Raw genomic sequence first — 17227 nt, 5'->3', positions numbered from 1 at the left:
CAATCAAGTTTGCTTACATATAAAAGCAGGAGTTGGTAATGTTTTATTCTTAAGACTTCACCTTTGGAACTTAAAATAAGCAATATATTCATTAAAGAAATAGTTTAATTTTGCAATACAGGTAGTCTTTAAATTTTTTGTCTATAAAATATTAAAGAAATATTCTAAGGATCTTAAAATAACTTTGGGAGGCACGGGGAAGGACAAAGGGACTGAATTTTTATGTTGCGGTCTCTGATCAGTGCTTTTAGTCCAATCCAGTCAAGTAAGTAAAGGTTCATAGAAAAAATTATGTTTTATAAAATTATAGTGATGAAAAAAACTTTCCAGCCTAGGATCATCCCATCCAAGAAAAATACTGAGAAAACAGCTTGTAAAAAAGAAGGTAATATAATCAAATTATACTCATAAAACTCTACACTTAATAACAGGAATACATAATATATATAATATAAAAATAATTCTTAACCATTTATTCCATACCTGTCATTTCCAAGGCACTGTACACTGTACTAGATGCTTTACAATCAGACGGAGTCTCACTCTGTCGCGCCCAGGCTGGAGTGCAATGGCACCATCTCGGCTCACTGCAACCTCTGCTTCCCCAGTTCAAGCCATTCCCCTGCCTCAGCCTCCTAAGTAACTAGACACAGCCATGTGCCACCACAGCTGGCTAATTTTTTTTTTTTTTTTTAGTAGAGATGGGGTTTCATCATGTTGGCCAGGCTGGTCTCAAACTCCTAACCTTAAGTGATCCGTCTGCCTTGGCCTCCCAAAGTGCTGGGATTACAGGCGTGAGCCACTGTGCCCAGCCTACAATCATGATTTCTAATTCCAAAAATCAGAATTTCTAATTCTCAGGTAGATGGCCAAAGCTGTTTTTTAAGTTTTGTGTCTTTTTAAACAGAAGAAAATGAACCTTATTAAAGCTAAATGACTCATTCAAGGCCATATAGCTGGTAGGTGGCAGAAGTGGGGTTTGAATCCGTTTTTCTTCCATACTACACACCAATTACTGTATAGAAAAATAGCTGAATTGCTCTTATTAGCCAAATTTCATTTTTAAAACCCCGCATGTGATTTATTATTCTGTTATGGCAATGTCTATGTTGCATATTAATTAAAAAGAAAATTCTTGTGTTTAGAAAACAAAGTGTTATCGCAGATAACAATAAGCTATTCTTGTTCCTAGTTCCAATGATTTTGAACCTATTTCTCAGAACAAGAAGCCCTCTGATTCAAATATGAAACAGTATTCTATTTCATCACAAACACAAAGATCTGAAACCCCATTTTTGAGCCATCTCTATATATAATAAGAATCCAGCCTGCGTTTGTCAGTGATAGAGAGTACAGTAAGTAAGTCCCTGAAGAGGTCAGAGTGTTGACAAAATTCAACATGATGGTGGAGTCCACACAAACACAGGAAACAAAGGTCGGCCTTTCCATACAGCCATCTGTCCTTGGAATGACTTCGTTTTAAGTCAACGTCTCTTCATGCCGCACATATTCCCCAATGTCTGCTTGATGAAATACCACAATCGCCATGGGGTCTACTTTTCTGCAGTCTTGTGTAGATTTTGCTGCCACCCCAAAACCCTGGGATTCAAAAGAAGAGACACTAACTCACTGAAGTCATTCAATATGCCCATATTGAGGGCTGGAAATAACAAAGACGGAAAAAATACAGTTCTGGTCTTTCTGGGATTCAAAACGTGCTGAGAATTTATTCTCTCAAGCACTCAGATTGAAAACATATCCTTCTTGATAAGAGTACTTGAGTTCTGTAACAGCTACCATCTCTACTCACCAAAGGGATGTCTGCCATGGAGTACACCACCACGCCCTGGTACTGAGAAGTATTTTCAGTGATTCGACCCAGACCAGATTTCAACACATGGTTCCCATAGAGGAAGGACTGCTCTGCACCAGGTTTTATCCAAACTTTATACTATAAGAGAATTAAAATCAAAGAGACATAAAAACGTTACTATTTCTATCCATGCAGACAAGCTTGCTGCTGGATCTGTGAATAATTTTCTGAAATAATTTTAAGGGAAACAGAGAGAGACTCATGTTTTCCTCAAACTGTTCATCTCCTGAACAGAAATGCAGGAAGTTGCCCGGCGCAGTGGCTCGCGCTTGTAATCCCAGCACTTTGGGAGGCCGAGGCAGGTGGATCACTTGAGGCCAGGAGGTCGAGACCAGCCTGGCCAACACAGCGAAACACTGTCTCTACTAAAAACACACAAAAAATCAGCCAGGTGTGGTGGCACATGCCTGTAATCCCAGCTACTGAGGCACAAGAATCGCTGGAACCTGGAAGGCGGAGGCTGCAGTGAGATCGCACCATTGCACTCTAGCCTGGGCGACAGAGTGAAACTGTGTCAGGAAGAAAGGGAAAGAGAAATGAAAAGAAAAAACAGAGCAAGAAAGAAAAAGAAAAAAAAAGAAATGCAAAAAGTTATTTTCTTAACTCTACAAGGATCATCTTCCATGGCCAGGTTAACAGCTGTTTTTCTGGACCCCGGTGTCTTCATTGCTGCCACTTATTTGCTTTCTGATCTCTAGCTGGGTCTGCCCAGGCTCTTCTACTTCGCTGAAGAAAACTAACCCTACGCAGCCACATAGCATTCCTATCCCATAGCCCTGACCATGCCCAAGCTGCAAGACCTCTACACATCTCCATGTGCTGACACTCCTCCAAGCACACTGTCAGGGACTCTGTGGGAGAGAAGCTGCCGGACAGTCTGCCTAATCCTTGACTTCATCGCCCGTGGCAGAATTGGAAACCACCCCACAAACCTTGGCATAAGGTGCAAGGTAATCCAGAGCTGTGACGTGCAACCGAAACTTGTGGGTTTTAGTGAATTTTCCAAAGCAGGTCCCCAGCGACACCAGCTTGTCCCCGGAAATATTGGCGGCCAGCTTCATAATCTTCTCACTAAAAGGGTAAAGGGGGAGCAAGGTTGCGGATGAAGGAGGCTGGTGGGACCCAGGACCCCCCTCCCCTGGGTCCATGCTGCCTGCCCGGCCCCGCCTCACCTCACATAGTACACCCGGTCGTTGTGCAGACGGAAACAGTAGGTGCCATCGGGCCGGTCCACCAGCAGCTGAAGATTCTCCCCAATGCTGAGGGCAAAAAGAGGACTGGAGACCGCGCCCGAACGGACCGGTCTCGGCACCGCGCCCCCACTCCACCCCTGGCCATCACACCCACACACTCCCGCGTCCGCCCCGCGCGCTCCTACTATTTCGCGATCTTCTCAAACATGACACGGGTCTCCTCTTCAGTCAAAGGCCGCATTTTTCCCCCTGGGTTGGAACACCGGATCCTCGTGCCTTGGTAACTGGAAACGGAAGTAGGTCGCTCGCTGCTCCCCAGCAACCCCAAAGCCTTCCTCTCTAGCCCCGTACCAATAGTTCCTCTCGCTAGCACCCAATAGTCTGGACGACCGCCGGGGAAAGCAAGCCGGTCGGATGAGAAAACATAGAGACCGGAAATGTGCCTGTTTCTTCCTGTCCTAAGTTCGAAGTCAGCGCCCCCTGTGGTCCGGAGGGGAAGTGACGTTGTTGCTGGGAAGATGGCGACCGCGGCGACTATCCCATCGTCGGCCACGGCCTCGGCCACGGCCACGGCCACGGCAGCGGCTCTCGGCGAGGTGGAGGATGAAGGGCTCCTGGCGTCGCTGTTCCGGGACCGCTTCCCCGAGGCCCAGTGGCGCGAGCGGCCCGATGTGGGCCGCTACCTCCGGGAGTTGAGCGGCTCGGGGCTGGAGAGGCTGCGGCGCGAGCCCGAACGCCTGGCGGAGGAGCGGGCGCAGCTGCTGCAGCAGACGCGCGACTTGGCTTTTGCCAACTACAAGACCTTCATCCGCGGCGCCGAGTGCACCGAGCGCATCCACCGCCTGTTTGGCGACGTGGAGGCGTCGCTCGGCCGCCTGCTCGACCGCTTGCCCGGCTTCCAGCAGAGCTGCAGGTGCGACGCGCCTGGCGCTAAAGGGGTTTTGTAACTGTAAAAGCTGACATTTACGATGGTAGAAATAACTAACACTTATAAAGCGTTTACCACGTTCCAGGTTCTCTGCTGAGTGCTTTATTAATCCATTTAAACTTCACGACAGCCTTCGAGGTAGGTACTGTTACTCCTTTTTTTTCTTTTTTGAGACGGAGTCTCGCCCTGTCGCCAGGCCGCAGTGCAGTGGCGAGATCTCGGCTCGCTGCAACCTACCTCCGCCTCCCGGGTTCAAGCGATTCTCTTGCCTCAGCCTCCTGAGTAGCAGGGACCATAGGCGCGCGCCACCACGCCCAGCTAATTTTTTTGCATTTTTAGTAGAGACGGGGTTTCAGCATGTTGGCCAGGATGGTCTCGATCTTTTGATTTCGTGATCTGTCCGCCTCGGCCTCCCAAAGCGCTGGGATTACAGACATAAGCCACCGCGCCCAGCCCTGTTATTTCCATTTTACATATGAGCAAGTCAAGACAGAGATTAGTGACGTCCAAGGACACAGCTAGGAGGTTTCGACTTCAGAGCTGGTTACCCAGAAGTACGTCCGTCCCTCGAAGGGCTGTTGTGGGCACAAAGAAAAAGGATTCATGCAAAGCTCTTATTATCGGGTCTGACATAGTTAACATTATAGGTGTGAGCTGAATATATGTGCACATTTATATACTTATTTTATACGAAAGCGTGGACCGGAGGTCATCTGCTTCAAAACTTCCATTGACGGGAAGCTGACAAAGAAATCCTCCCATTTGAGGGCATCAGATATCAAAAATTCTCTCCATTTGGACGGCTGGATGCGGTGGCTCAGCCTGTAATTCCAGCACTTTGGGAGCCTGAGGCTTGAACCCAGGAGTTCGAGAGCAGCCTGGCCAACATGGCAAAACCCTATCTCTACAAAATAAAAAATTGGCTGGGCGTGGTGGCGTGCGCCTGTAGTCCCAGCTACACAGGAGGTTGAGGTGGGAGGGTCAGTTGGGCCCAGGAGATTGAGGCTGCAGTGAGCCATGATTGTGCCACCGCACTCCGGTTTGGGAGGTCGAGGCTGCGGTGGGCTGTGATTCTGCCACTGCATTCCAGACTGGGTGACAGAGTGAAACTCTGTCTTAAAAAAAGAAAAAAAGGCTGGGTGCGGTGGCTCACACCTGTAATCCCAGCACTTTTGAGAGGCCAAGGCAGGCGGATCACGAGGTCAAGATATCGAGGCCATCCTGGCTAACATGCTGAAACCCCCGTGTCTACTAAAAATACAATTACCTGGGCGTGGTGGCACGCGCTTTTAGTCCCAGCTACTCGGGAGACTGAGGCAGGAGAATTACTTGAACCTGGGAGGCGGAGGTTGCAGTGAGCCAAGATAATGCGTGCCACTGCACTCCAGCCTGGTGACAGAGCAAGACTCCGTCTCAAAAAAAAAAAAAAAAAAAAAGTCCTTTGTGAGTCATATTCTGTCTCCATTATCCCTAGTTCTGCCTTCCAGCCTTTCATGATTAAAGTTTAATTTTTCTTTTGAGCCTTTGGATATTTGACAGCAGCTTTTGTACCCTTCCATTTTCCAGAATAGATAGGGGACTTGATAAAGCAGGTCTCTGCAAATATGGAGAAGTGCTGAAAGTAGACTGTGGCAGGAACTGTGGTTGAACATTAGCATAGGAGAAGATGAAGACCTGAGGGGAAAGGTTGTGGATTCTAGGCAGTTAGTGCTTCATTATGAAAATAATGATAGCTATTGTTAAATATTTAACTCTGTCTCTTTTACTATTTTTACTTTGACGCATTCGCTCTGTTTCAAGTTCTATGTTAAATGCTTCACACACATCATCTCATTTAGTTCTTACACCCTTATGAGGAGGGTCCTATATACTTTTTTTTTTTTTTTTGAGATGGAGTCTTGCTTTGTTGGCCAGGCTGCAGTGCAGTGGCGCCATCTCTGCTCACTGCAACCTCCACCTCCTGGGTTCAAGTGATTCTTCTGCCTCAGCCTCCTGAGTAGCTGGGACTACAGGCGCGCACCACCACGCCTGGCTAGTTTTTTGTATTTTTAGTAGAGATGCGGTTTCACTTGAACTTCTGGCCTCAAGTGATCCGCCCACCTTGGCCTCCCAAAGTGTTGGGATTACAGGCATGAGCCACTGCGCCTGGCCGTATATACTGTTTCACCAATGAGGAAATAGGTTCAGAGAGGCCAAGTACCTTGCCACAGCCAGCAAGTGGCATATCTGGATTTCCATCTGTTAGATTTATTAATTGTATGTTTTTGGACAAGTTGCTTAACCTCACTGGGATTAAAAATTTCCTCAATTGTAATAATACTTACCTTATAGGTGGGGTGTGAGGAATAAATCAGATAGATCATCCAGCCCAATGTTCATAGCAGGTGCTTGGTAACTGTAGCTAAGGTTTGGGTACAGAGCAGTGAAGGACCAACATTCTCCTGATTATTACTAGGAACTTTGTGAAGGAAGCCGAGGAGATCAGCTCTAACCGCCGGATGAATAGCCTGACCCTAAACCGGCACACAGAAATTTTGGAAATACTGGAGATTCCTCAGCTCATGGACACCTGTGTCCGGAACAGTTATTATGAAGAGGCCCTGGAGCTTGCAGCCTATGTACGCCGACTGGAGAGGAAATACTCTTCCATCCCTGTCATCCAGGTAGCCAACTTGCCCAGAGAGGACTCAAAGTAATGTTCTTGTAATCATTTATTCTGTGGTCAGGACTGAAGCTTTAGGTAGAAACTCTTGCATGTTTCACATCAGTTTCTGCCAGCCAGGTATGCCTGAACAGAAAACATTCATTTATTCAAAATACATATTAATCATGTGCCAAGCACTGCTCTATATGCTGGGGATACAGTGTGAATAAAGTGGTCCTGGCTCTCATGCAGCTTACATGCTAATGGGAAGTCTGATAATTGACAAAGAAATAAATGATATCATTTCAGATAGTGGTGTCTGAAGAAAAAAACAGGGAATGGGGTAGAGGGAGTCTAGGGTAGGTTTCTTTAGGTAGGGTGATCAAGACTCTTCTGGGGAGGTAACATTTAAGCTGAGACCTAAATGAGAAGGAGGTGCCAGCCCACAAAGATCTGGGGAGAGAGCAAACCAGAAAGTGTGAAGAACAAGTAGGGCTGAAGTGGGCAGAAATTGAGGTGTTTAAGGGATACAGAGGCAGCCAGGGTTAATGGATTGTAGCAGTGGGAGAGCACTAGGAAGCAGGTGAAGATGGAGAACCAGGTAGGGCCACCAGTGTAAGTCCCAACAAGTGGTTGGAATTTTCTTGATTGCAGTGGGAAGTCACTGGAGGATTTTAAGCTTTTTTTTTTTTTTTCTTTTTTTTAAGACAGAGTCTCGCTCTGTCACCCAGGCTGGAGTGCAGTGGTGCGACCTTGGCTTACTGCAACCTTTATCTCCCGAGTTCAAGTGATTCTCCTGCCTCTGCCTCCCGAGTAACTGGGATTACAGGCCTGCACCACCACACCCACCTGATTTTTATATTTTTAGTAGAGATGGGGTTTCACATGTTGGCCAGACTGGTCTCAAACTCCTGACCTCAAGTGACCTGCCTGCCCACGGTGCTGGGATTACAGGTGTGAGCCACTGAACCTGGCCAGGTTTTAAGCTTTTTAAGCAAGAGAGTTAACTGACCTGATCTTTGTTGGTGAACCTACAGGCATCAGCTTTAGGAAATTACTTCACATTTCAGGAAAGCCATGGGAATGTTGGTCTGCAGTCTTCAGAGTCAGGGGACGGGGTTCTAGAGAGCATCCTTCCCAGCGCAGTGTGACTCTCTCTGTGTGTTGTCAGGGCATCGTGAACGAAGTGCGCCAGTCCATGCAGCTGATGCTGAGCCAGCTGATCCAGCAACTGAGGACCAACATCCAGCTTCCCGCCTGCCTCCGTGTCATTGGCTACCTGCGGCGCATGGATGTCTTCACTGAGGCTGAGTTGAGGGTGAAGTTTCTTCAGGCCCGAGATGCTTGGCTCCGGTCCATCCTGACTGCCATTCCTAATGATGATCCCTATTTCCATATCACAAAAACCATCGAGGCCTGCCGTGTCCATCTCTTTGATATCATCACCCAGTACCGTGCCATCTTCTCAGACGAGGACCCACTGCTGCCCCCTGCCATGGGTGAGCACACTGTGAATGAGAGTGCCATCTTCCATGGCTGGGTGCTACAGAAAGTCTCACAGTTCCTGCAGGTGCTGGAGACCGACCTTTACCGGGGCATAGGCGGCCGCCTGGACTCTCTACTGGGCCAGTGCATGTACTTTGGGCTGTCCTTCAGCCGGGTGGGAGCTGATTTCCGGGGTCAGTTGGCTCCTGTTTTCCAGCGGGTGGCCATCAGCACTTTCCAGAAAGCAATTCAGGAAACAGTGGAGAAATTCCAGGAAGAAATGAACTCCTACATGCTCATCTCAGCTCCAGCCATCCTGGGCACCAGTAACATGCCTGCTGCTGTGCCAGCCACCCAGCCGGGGACACTGCAGCCACCCATGGTGCTCCTAGATTTCCCACCCCTCGCCTGCTTCCTCAACAATATTCTGGTCGCCTTCAATGATCTGCGCCTCTGCTGCCCTGTGGCCCTGGCGCAGGATGTGACTGGGGCCTTGGAAGATGCCCTTGTCAAGGTGAGCACATTCTGTTGGTTTTCTGCTACCCTGGGCCTTCTGTGGTAACGGGTGGCCAGATTTTTGTAATAAACCCGTCTATTTGACAGTGGTGTCTGCTGACATGGAGATGTCTAGTGTGGTTTTGGAGGTTCTCCTGATTGAGAAGCTCTGGCCAGTTGCCCTTCATGGGACCTAGGACAGTCCATGAAGTGACTTGCCTATAGTAACAATTCAGTAATGCATGTATTAGCTTTCTAGTGCTGCATAACAAATTCCCACAAACTTAGTAGCTTCCAGCAACACATTTATTACCTCCCAGTTTTGGTGGGTCAGGAGTCCAGGCACAGCACAACTGGGTCCTCTCTGCTCAGGGTCTTACAGGGTTGCCATCAAGGTGTTGGCTGGACTATGGTCTCATCTGGAGGTTGGGGCTCCATTTCAGACTCATTCAAGTTGGCAGGGGTCAGTTCCTTGCAATTGCAGAACTGAAGCCTCAGCTCCTAGAGGCTGTCCACTCCATAGGCAGCTGACAACATGGCTGTTTGCTTCCTCAAGGCCAGCAGGAGAGCTACTCTCTTGCTTGAGTCTCTTCTTTTAGGTACCTCCTTTTAAAAACTTCATTTGATTAAGTCAGATGATTAGGGACTTTAATTACATCTGCAAAACCCTTTACCTTTAGCATATTCTTTTATTTTTATTCTTAAAAGTGTTTTATTTTACAGAGAGATAGTGTCTCCCTATGTTGCCTAGGCTGGTCTCAAACTCCTGGACTCAAGTGATCCTCCTGCTACAGCCCCTCAAAGTGTGGGATTACAGGTGTGAGTCACTTGAACCTGGGAAGTCCAGCACCAGAGTCTGTGTTCTTACCCTGTCGCTATGCCACATATCTGTAGTGTCAGCTAGGCTGCTCTGTTGGTTTTGAAACTTCTCTTTCCTAGCTGTTTTCTTACAGTTTTCCAGTGGTTCTAGCTTTCTGAAACCTCAGGGGCTTAGTAGAAACCTTGTATAGTTTTGCTTCATTTTCCTGGATCCAGCACAGTTCTGGTTGGTCCTCCGTGGAAGTTAAGAGCCATGTATTGGGCCGGGCGCAGTGGCTCACACCTGTAATGCCAACACTTTGGGAGGCTGAGGCAGGAGGATCTCTTGAAGCCAGGAGCTCCAGACCAGCCTGCGCAACAAAGCAAGACCCTGTCTCTACAAAAAATTTTAAAACTTAGCCAGGCGTGATGGTGCATGCCGGTAGTCCCAGCTACTTGAGGGGCTAAGGTGGGAGTATCCCTTGAGCCCAGGAGTTTGAAGCTACAGTGAGCTGATTGTGCCATTGCACTCCAGCTTAGGTGACAGAGCAAAATCCTGTCTCAAAAAAAAAAAAAACAAAAAAAAAACCCAAAACCATGTATTCTCTCTATAGTTTTATGACACTCCTCCACTGGAACCGGAAACTATACGTATACGTAATGTAACAAGTTGGGTCTGAACTTCACATTAATGAAGTGACACAATTGTGGGGAATGACCATAATTCTGAGTTTAAATGAGACAGTAAAATAATGTACTGTTAAATTACTTTGTTCAGGAAAACTTGAGGGGCATACATTTTTTTGCCTAGTTTCATGCACTGCTGTCCCAGTGGTGATAGGCTGTCCCAGTAATTGACGGTGCCCTTGTCTCTTAGGTAACTAAAATAATCCTGGCCTTCCATCGCGCTGAAGAGGCTGTCTTCAGCAGTGGGGAGCAAGAGCTCTTCGTCCAGTTCTGCACTGTCTTCCTGGAAGACCTTGTTCCGTATTTAAATCGCTGTCTCCAAGTCCTTTTTCCACCAGCTCAGATAGCACAGACTTTAGGTAAGAGAATGAAAATTTTGTGAACTGCCTTACTGATGTGTAATTCACATACTAAATAATTCACCCATTTGTGTAAGTCAGTGTTTTTTAGTAAATATGAATCCAATTTTAGAATATTGCCATCACTCCAAAAAGATCCTTCATGCACGTTTGTAGTCATTCCTTGACAGCATCCTCAGCCGCTGGCAGCCTACTTTCTGTTGCCATAGATTTGCCTTTTCTGGACATTTCATAAAAATGAAATCATACATTATGTGGCTGTATCTGGCTAAGTGGAAGAAGCCAGTCACAAAAGAACCACATATGTATGATTCCATTTATGTGAAATATCTAGAGAAACAGTTTTTACAGTCTTTTTTTTTTTTTTTGAGGCGGAGTCTCGCTCTGTTGCCAGGCTGGAGTGCAGTGGTGCAGTCTTGGCTCACTGCAACCTCCACCTCCCAGGTTCAAGCAATTCTCCTGCCTCAGCCTCCCGAGTAGCTGGGACTACAGACTCGCACCACCACGCCCAGCTAATTTTTGTATTTTAGTAGAGACGGGGTTTCACCATGTTGGCCAGGATGGTCTCGATCTCTTGACCTGTGATCCGCCCGCCTTGGCCTCCCAAAGTGCTGGGATTACAGGCGTGAGCCACCACGCCCGTCCTAAAGTCTTTTTTCCAATTCACTTTCACGTCCTTGTCCCCTTGTGGTAGGAGAGGGGCTTGGTTGAGGCGCAGCTTCCCAAAGGGCAATGGGTCAGTGCATCACACCTGCAAAGCCTGGCTGCCCTCTTTTTCCCTGGTGCTGCCTGAGGTCTGGGTTCCTGCTGCAGGCACCCTACACTGCTGTTCCGTTACCTTCTGCTTCACAGTATAGCTTCCCGTTCCCTGTGACAAAGGTGGTTTTTGCTGTATTGAAACATAGTAATTGATGGCTGGGCGCAGTGGCTTATGCCTGTAATCCCAGCACTTTGGGAGGCTGAGGCGGATGGATCACCTGAGGTTGGGAGTTTGAGACCAGCCTGGCCAACATAGTAACCCCGTCTCTACTAAAAATATAAAAATTAGCCTGGCGTGGTGGCGGGCGCCTGTAATCCCAGCTACCACGGAGGCTGAGGCATGAGAACTGCTTGAACCTGGGAGGCAGAGGTTGCAGTGAGCAGCAATCACGCCACTGCACTCCAGCCTGGGCGACAGAGCGAGACTCTGTCTCAAAAAAAAAAAAAAAAAAGTAATGGCTTGTTTTTTTCCCCTTAAATTTCTTTTTTTTTTTTTTTTGATACGGAGTTTTGCTCTTGTTGCCCAGGCTGGAGTGCAATGGCGCGATCTCGGCTCACTGCAACCTCCACCTCCTAGATTCAAGCGATTCTCCTGCCTCAGCCTTCCCAGGTAGCTGGGATTACAGGCATGCGCCACCAAGCCCGGCTAATTTTGAATTTTTAGTAGAGATGGGGTTTCTCCGTGTGGGTCAGGCTGGTCTCGAACTCCTGACCTCAGGTGATCCGCCCACCTCGGCCTCCCAAAGTGCTGGGATTACAGGCGTGAGCTACCGCGCCCGGCCTCCCTTAAATTTCTATATTGAGTTTTATTAATAACTATTTTCCATTTTGCTTTCCCCACGTCTGGGTCAGGCATTCCTCCCACTCAGCTCTCCAAGTACGGTAACCTAGGGCATGTGAACATCGGCGCCATTCAGGAGCCCCTCGCCTTTATCCTGCCAAAAAGAGAGACGCTCTTCACCCTGGATGACCAGGCGCTGGGGCCCGAGTTCACAGCTCCAGCACCAGAGCCTGCCGCAGAGGAGCCACGTCTGGAGCCCGCGGGCCCAGCCTGCCCGGAGGGAGGGCGAGCGGAGACGCAGGCGGAACCGCCCAGCGTGGTGCCCTAGCCGGCGTCCCCTGCCTCCAGAACGCGGTGCGTAAGGTGCCCGGCGCGGGGCGGCCAGGACTGCCTCGCCCTGGAAGGTCCAGGGCGGGCTCAGGAGGCAGGAAGACGCTCCCGAGAGGAGAGCGGAAGGGGGCGGTGCTCACTGCCAGTCTAGGCAGGAAGGCGGGGATCTAGTCGCGGCATCGCTGTGCGCTGGCCGACGGCGCTTCCCGGCGTGCCCCGCGCTGCGTCCGGAAGGGGCGGGCCGGGTTACTGTTGCGGGGGCCGCCATGGCCAGGGTGTGGGGAGCGCTGAGTCTTCGGCCACTGTGGGCGGCCGTGCCGTGGGGAGGGGCGGCAGCCGTCGGTGCCCGGGCCTGCAGCTCCACGGCCGCCCCGGACGGCGTCGAGGGCCCGGCGCTCCGGCGCTCCTACTGGCGCCAGCTGAGGCGCTTGGTGCTGGGTCCTCCCGAACCGCCGTTCCTGCACGTGTGCCAGGTTGGGGACCCGGTGCTGCGCGGCGTGGCGGCCCCGGTGGAGCGGGCGCAGCTGGGCGGGCCCGAGCTGCAGCGGCTGACGCAACGGCTGGTCCAGGTGATGCGGCGGCGGCGCTGCGTGGGCCTAAGCGCGCCGCAGCTGGGGGTGCCGCGGCAGGTGCTAGCGCTAGAGCTCACCGAGGCGCTGTGTCGGGAGTGCCCGCCCCGCCAGCGCGCGCTCCGCCAGATGGAGCCTTTCCCCCTGCGTGTGTTCGTGAACCCCAGCCTGCGAGTGCTTGACAGCCGCCTGGTCACCTTCCCGGAGGGCTGCGAGAGCGTCGCCGGCTTCCTGGCCTGCGTGCCCCGCTTCCAGGCGGTGCAGATCTCAGGTGCGGGCGGCGGGGCCCGGGGCGGCTGGAGCAGCGCGCGCGTCTCTTGCGCCCGACGCCGGCGAGAGCACAGAAGTGGTCGCGGTTCATACGCCAGACCTCCCACAGGAGCGAAGTGGGATGCGGGAGCGGAGAGGCCTCAGGACGGATAGAAGCTCCTGTGGGGCAGAGCCCGCTCAGATAGGACGCAGGGGCGAGGAGAGGTCCCCTGATTCCGCTGTTACCTGACAGCCTGGCGTCTGCTTTCTGCTCCCTTGCTTTCTGAGGCAAACACCCTCTTCGGCCCCAGTTAAGTCCGCCACGGTGGAGTTGGAGAAGTGGGGGTTAGCCCCCCAGCCTGACCCAGCCCAGGGGGCTAGGCCATTCCCCACGTGGTACCACAGGATGTCTCGGGGAATGCGGGCTCTGCTGGGGTCGGGGTGATTGTTCCTGCAGAGCAAGGCCGTCGGTTCAAGAGGGTCAGAAAAACAGTGGGGTCTCAAGCTGCAGAACCTCTGTTAGGAGTTAGGAGCCCACAGGTACCTCAGAAGTGGGAGGAGTGTTCGGAAGGGTCGCACCGTAGAAAGATGATTTCTCATCTCAGCTCTACAGTGAGCTCGATAACCTAATTACCAGAGTTGGGAACCAGGTTGAACACTTGGTAATGGGCCGAGATGAGGCACGTTTTCCAGTTAGAAGAGGAGCTGCTGTCTACATTTGCCATCTGCTGTTGCCTCTTGTCAATGGGAACAGCCAGGACCTGGGGCAGGGGTAAGGAGGTACAGGATGATGCAGTTCAGCTGTTCCCACTCACCAGGGCTGTAACTTCCTTTGCAGGGCTGGACCCCAATGGAGAACAGGTGGTGTGGCAGGCGAGCGGGTGGGCAGCCCGCATCATCCAGCACGAGATGGACCACCTGCAGGGCTGCCTGTTTATTGACAAAATGGACAGCAGGACGTTCACAGACGTCTATTGGATGAAGGTGAATGACTAAAGCTTTGCTACTGGGGCTGAGGATTCCGGATACCAAGACGCAAACACTTTCACTTTGAGCTGGGCGCATCTTACTTGGCATCAACTTGGATGGCCCGCATATGACAGGAAACTGGATTGCCAAGGCATGGCAGACTGAGCTGGAGGAAGATGTCAGAAATGTTTGCCCTGAAATCAGTTATGGACGAAATATTGTCTACAACTTGAGAAGAAAAATCACCCCCAAAGGAGTGGACATTTCCTAACAATTCTGTATGGAGGAAGGTGGGGTAATTGCATTCGTCTGCAGTAGACACGAGTTCCTCGGACCTGTATAATCTACTCCCAAAGCCAAGGTTTGGTAATAATGTAGTCCCCAAATACCTGAAAGCTGTCTTTAAAAAATGCAGGTAAGCATGTGACTGGCCATTTGTGCCGAGTTCTTATTTTTACAGAGGGCTTGTGGCCTTGGACGCCAGTTTGCTTATGGAAATGAAACAGGACAGAATAGTCCCTGCTCAAGGATGTGTTTCATGACAGCACAAGTGTAAATGAGTGCCCACACATTTTAACAGCCTTGGGCAGGATTTTGCTGCTGAGATCCCTAGAGCAGCTGGTTCTTGGCTCATTCTTGGGGTAGAGGCCATGGATCAGGGCTGGGGGCAGGGGTGACAATTGAGAAGTGCACTGAGCCCTTTCTTGTTAACAATTGGGACACAGAAAGCATGACTAGTACTTCCTGGTTATACACTTATTTTGTAAAAATAGAATTAACATCACACCAACCAATGTGTAGGTTTAAGAAAGTGGCCAGGTGCAGTGGCTCACGCCTGTAATCCCAGCACTTTGGGAGGGCGGGGCGGGTGGATCACGAGGTCAGGAGTTCAAGACCAGCTTGGCCAAGATGGTGAAACCCTGTCTCTACTAAAAATACAAAAATTAGCCGGGCGTGGTGGCAAGCGCCTGTAATCCCAGCTACTCGTGAAGCCAAGGCAGAGAATTGCTTGAACCCAGGAGGCGGAGGTTGCAGTGAGCCGAGATCACGCCACTGCACTCCATCCAGCCTGGGCGGCAGAGCAAGACTCAAAAGTACGATTCTGGCTGTAGAGTCTTCTTTTTTTCTCTGTCTCAAAAAAAAAAAGTGTCAGCTTTGTCAAGAGGTGAAGGAACTTGTTTTATTTATTCTTTTTTTTTTTTTTAAGATAGAGACGGGGGTCTTACTATGTTGCCCAGGCTGGTCTCAAATTCCCGGTCTCAGGCAATCCTCCTGCCTCGGCCTCCCAAAGTGCTGGGATCACAGTTGTGAGCCACAGTACCCAGCCAAACTCGTTTTAGTTAAACTATTTCACCTCATTTTTATGCTGAGTTTTGTAAAGTAGGTATTCTTGCTAAACAGAGTCCTGAAAATCAAACTATACAAGTAGTAGGAAGTCCAGTAAGCTGTTTAGAGGTAAAAGTGTTATAAATGGCAGTTAAATGAACCAAGGAAAGACCTGTCCTCCTCTGTGGCTTTCTCTGAGGCCCCATGAGGCCAAGCAGAAGCAAACTGGCTCTAGGTGCAGCCAGACTTTGAAAAGGAATCCCGGCCAGGCTTGGTGGCTCATGCCTGTAATCCCAGCACTTTGGGAGGTCAAGGCGGGCAGATCACCTGAGGTCAGGAGTTCAAGACCAGCTTGGCCAACATGGCTAAACCCTGTTTTTACTAAAAATACAAAAATTAGCTGGGTGTGGTGGTAGGCGCCTATAATCCCAGCTACTTGGGAGGCTGAGGCAGGAGAATCGCTCAAACCTGGGAGGTAGAGGTTGCAGTGGGCTGAGATCTCGCCACTGTACTCCAGCCTGGGCGACAGAGCAAGGCTGTCTCAAAAAAAAAAGGAATCCCAACCAGGTACTGGTGCAAGGTCAGAGACGCAGCCAATGGGGAGATTTGTAGAAAGCTCATTGATGCTGAAAACATGGGTCTTTAGGAAAATTAGAATTCAGTTGAGCCTCCTTTCATTTGGACAATGTTCAGAAGCTCTTGCAGGGGGCTATGGCGATATTTTGATGCTTCTTATAGTCTTCTGAGGTTAACGCTTTTGTGGTGGGCATCGGTAGCAATAAAATGCAAATTTTATTGCATTTCCAGTAAAATCTCTCCCACTTTAAGCAGGAAGCACTCACAAAAAACGCATATACATGTCAACGTTGTGAGCTAATCAGAGTTTTAGAAATCAACTTCCACAGTGAAAGCCAATGTAGGCAGAAGGTTTATAACAGAATCCCCAGGCAGAGAAGTGAATTTCAGAGAGGAAACTCCTCTGCACATGTCAGCATGTTTAACATCGATGGTGGCAGGTTGTGTGCTGGCAGCCAGAGTCTGAGGCCACTGTCCAAGGTTCAGCATCAGTGGTTCCTGTTGCTGGTCATGGAGAGAGACAACTGGAAAGTCAGGTGTCTTCACGCTCTAACTCTAGAGCACAGGGATGGACCATAGCCATGCTAACCTTTGTTAACCCCCAGGACTTGTCAAGGTGTTTAAGCAGTAGGAATGAGGAAACAACGTTCTGATTCAAGTAAATGTAACTAGAAGCAAAAATTTAAAAACTTTTAAGCTTACTAAAGTGCAGCTCTGCAGACACAGTTCATATCCTGGTGGCTGAGGGCACATAACCAAGAACTTACACGAGCATCCCCAACCCACAAAGATCCCAGCTGCTATGTTTGAGGGGTAACCCGCCAGCACTGGAGCCAAGTCTTGGAGCTACTGATCCAAAGTTAGCTCACTTCTGCAGAGGCTCCGAACCAGAGCAAAGAAATGGCCCAGTGCAAGGCCAGTATGAGCCAAGAGTTGGCCATGTAATCAGTTCTGGCCCAACCAGGCTTGAAAGGTAGAGGAGCAGTACTGGGTTTTGGAGAGGGAAGGTTGGAACAAAGCCCTTTGCAGGCTACAAGCTTCATTTACTAGGCCAGGTCTTTCTGTGTGAATGTGCTTTGACTTTGGTCTGTTCATATGCATGGGGTAAATGTGGGACAGCCTCTGCAGCTTCACTGCCTGCTCTGGGCCCTTGGTCTGTTGGGGGTCGCAAACTGAAATGGCCACAGGGCTATCTGGGCAGGCAAC

The 17227-nt window shown here is 49.8% G+C and overlaps 2 protein-coding genes across 5 annotated transcripts; one reads left to right on the top strand and one right to left on the bottom strand.

Moving 5' to 3' along the window:
* Window positions 1-8: 8 nt before the first annotated feature.
* On the bottom strand, window positions 9-3826 carry NIP7 (nucleolar pre-rRNA processing protein NIP7). The gene is made up of 5 exons (XM_054454136.2): window positions 3252-3826; window positions 3046-3132; window positions 2806-2944; window positions 1811-1951; window positions 9-1599 (listed from the first exon to the last, which is right to left on the bottom strand). Exons 1-5 carry the CDS (start codon window positions 3305-3307, stop codon window positions 1480-1482), a joined length of 543 nt encoding a protein of 180 aa, XP_054310111.1. The 5' UTR covers window positions 3308-3826; the 3' UTR covers window positions 9-1479.
* LOC129015685 (conserved oligomeric Golgi complex subunit 8) lies at window positions 3504-14551 on the top strand. 4 transcript variants are annotated; one of them, XM_054454131.2, is made up of 6 exons: window positions 3504-3979; window positions 6450-6657; window positions 7810-8637; window positions 10294-10462; window positions 12074-12250; window positions 13989-14551. In XM_054454131.2, exons 1-6 carry the CDS (start codon window positions 3504-3506, stop codon window positions 14144-14146), a joined length of 2016 nt encoding a protein of 671 aa, XP_054310106.1. In that variant the 3' UTR covers window positions 14147-14551. The 4 variants fall into 4 exon arrangements, with proteins under 4 accessions (XP_054310106.1, XP_063510551.1, XP_054310107.1 ...); XM_063654481.1 differs by having other exon boundaries at window positions 12074-14551; XM_054454132.2 differs by lacking the exons at window positions 10294-10462; window positions 12074-12250 and having other exon boundaries at window positions 13989-14132.
* Window positions 14552-17227: the final 2676 nt, after the last annotated feature.

Source organism: Pongo pygmaeus, chromosome 18 (assembly GCF_028885625.2).
Source record: "Pongo pygmaeus isolate AG05252 chromosome 18, NHGRI_mPonPyg2-v2.0_pri, whole genome shotgun sequence".
Taxonomy (NCBI): domain Eukaryota; kingdom Metazoa; phylum Chordata; class Mammalia; order Primates; family Hominidae; genus Pongo; species Pongo pygmaeus.
Note: the sequence above shows the minus strand (reverse complement) of the source record. Positions and strands in the feature narration are given on the sequence as shown.

Bases quoted from the DNA above. Each gene is read 5' to 3' on its own strand.
- NIP7 (XM_054454136.2), bottom strand. From the start codon at position 3,307: ATGCGGCCTTTGACTGAAGAGGAGACCCGTGTCATGTTTGAGAAGATC. The intron at 3,133-3,251 runs GTAGGAGCGCGC...TTTTGCCCTCAG, and splicing joins TTTGAGAAGATCGCGAAATA to CATTGGGGAGAATCTTCAGC. The intron at 1,600-1,810 runs GTGAGTAGAGAT...TTTGAATCCCAG, and splicing joins CCATGGCAGACATCCCTTTG to GGTTTTGGGGTGGCAGCAAA.
- LOC129015685 (XM_054454131.2), top strand. From the start codon at position 3,504: ATGTGCCTGTTTCTTCCTGTCCTAAGTTCGAAGTCAGCGCCCCCTGTG. The intron at 8,638-10,293 runs GTGAGCACATTC...CTTGTCTCTTAG, and splicing joins TGGAAGATGCCCTTGTCAAG to GTAACTAAAATAATCCTGGC. The intron at 12,251-13,988 runs GTCTGGAGCCCG...CTTCCTTTGCAG, and splicing joins GCCTGCCGCAGAGGAGCCAC to GGCTGGACCCCAATGGAGAA.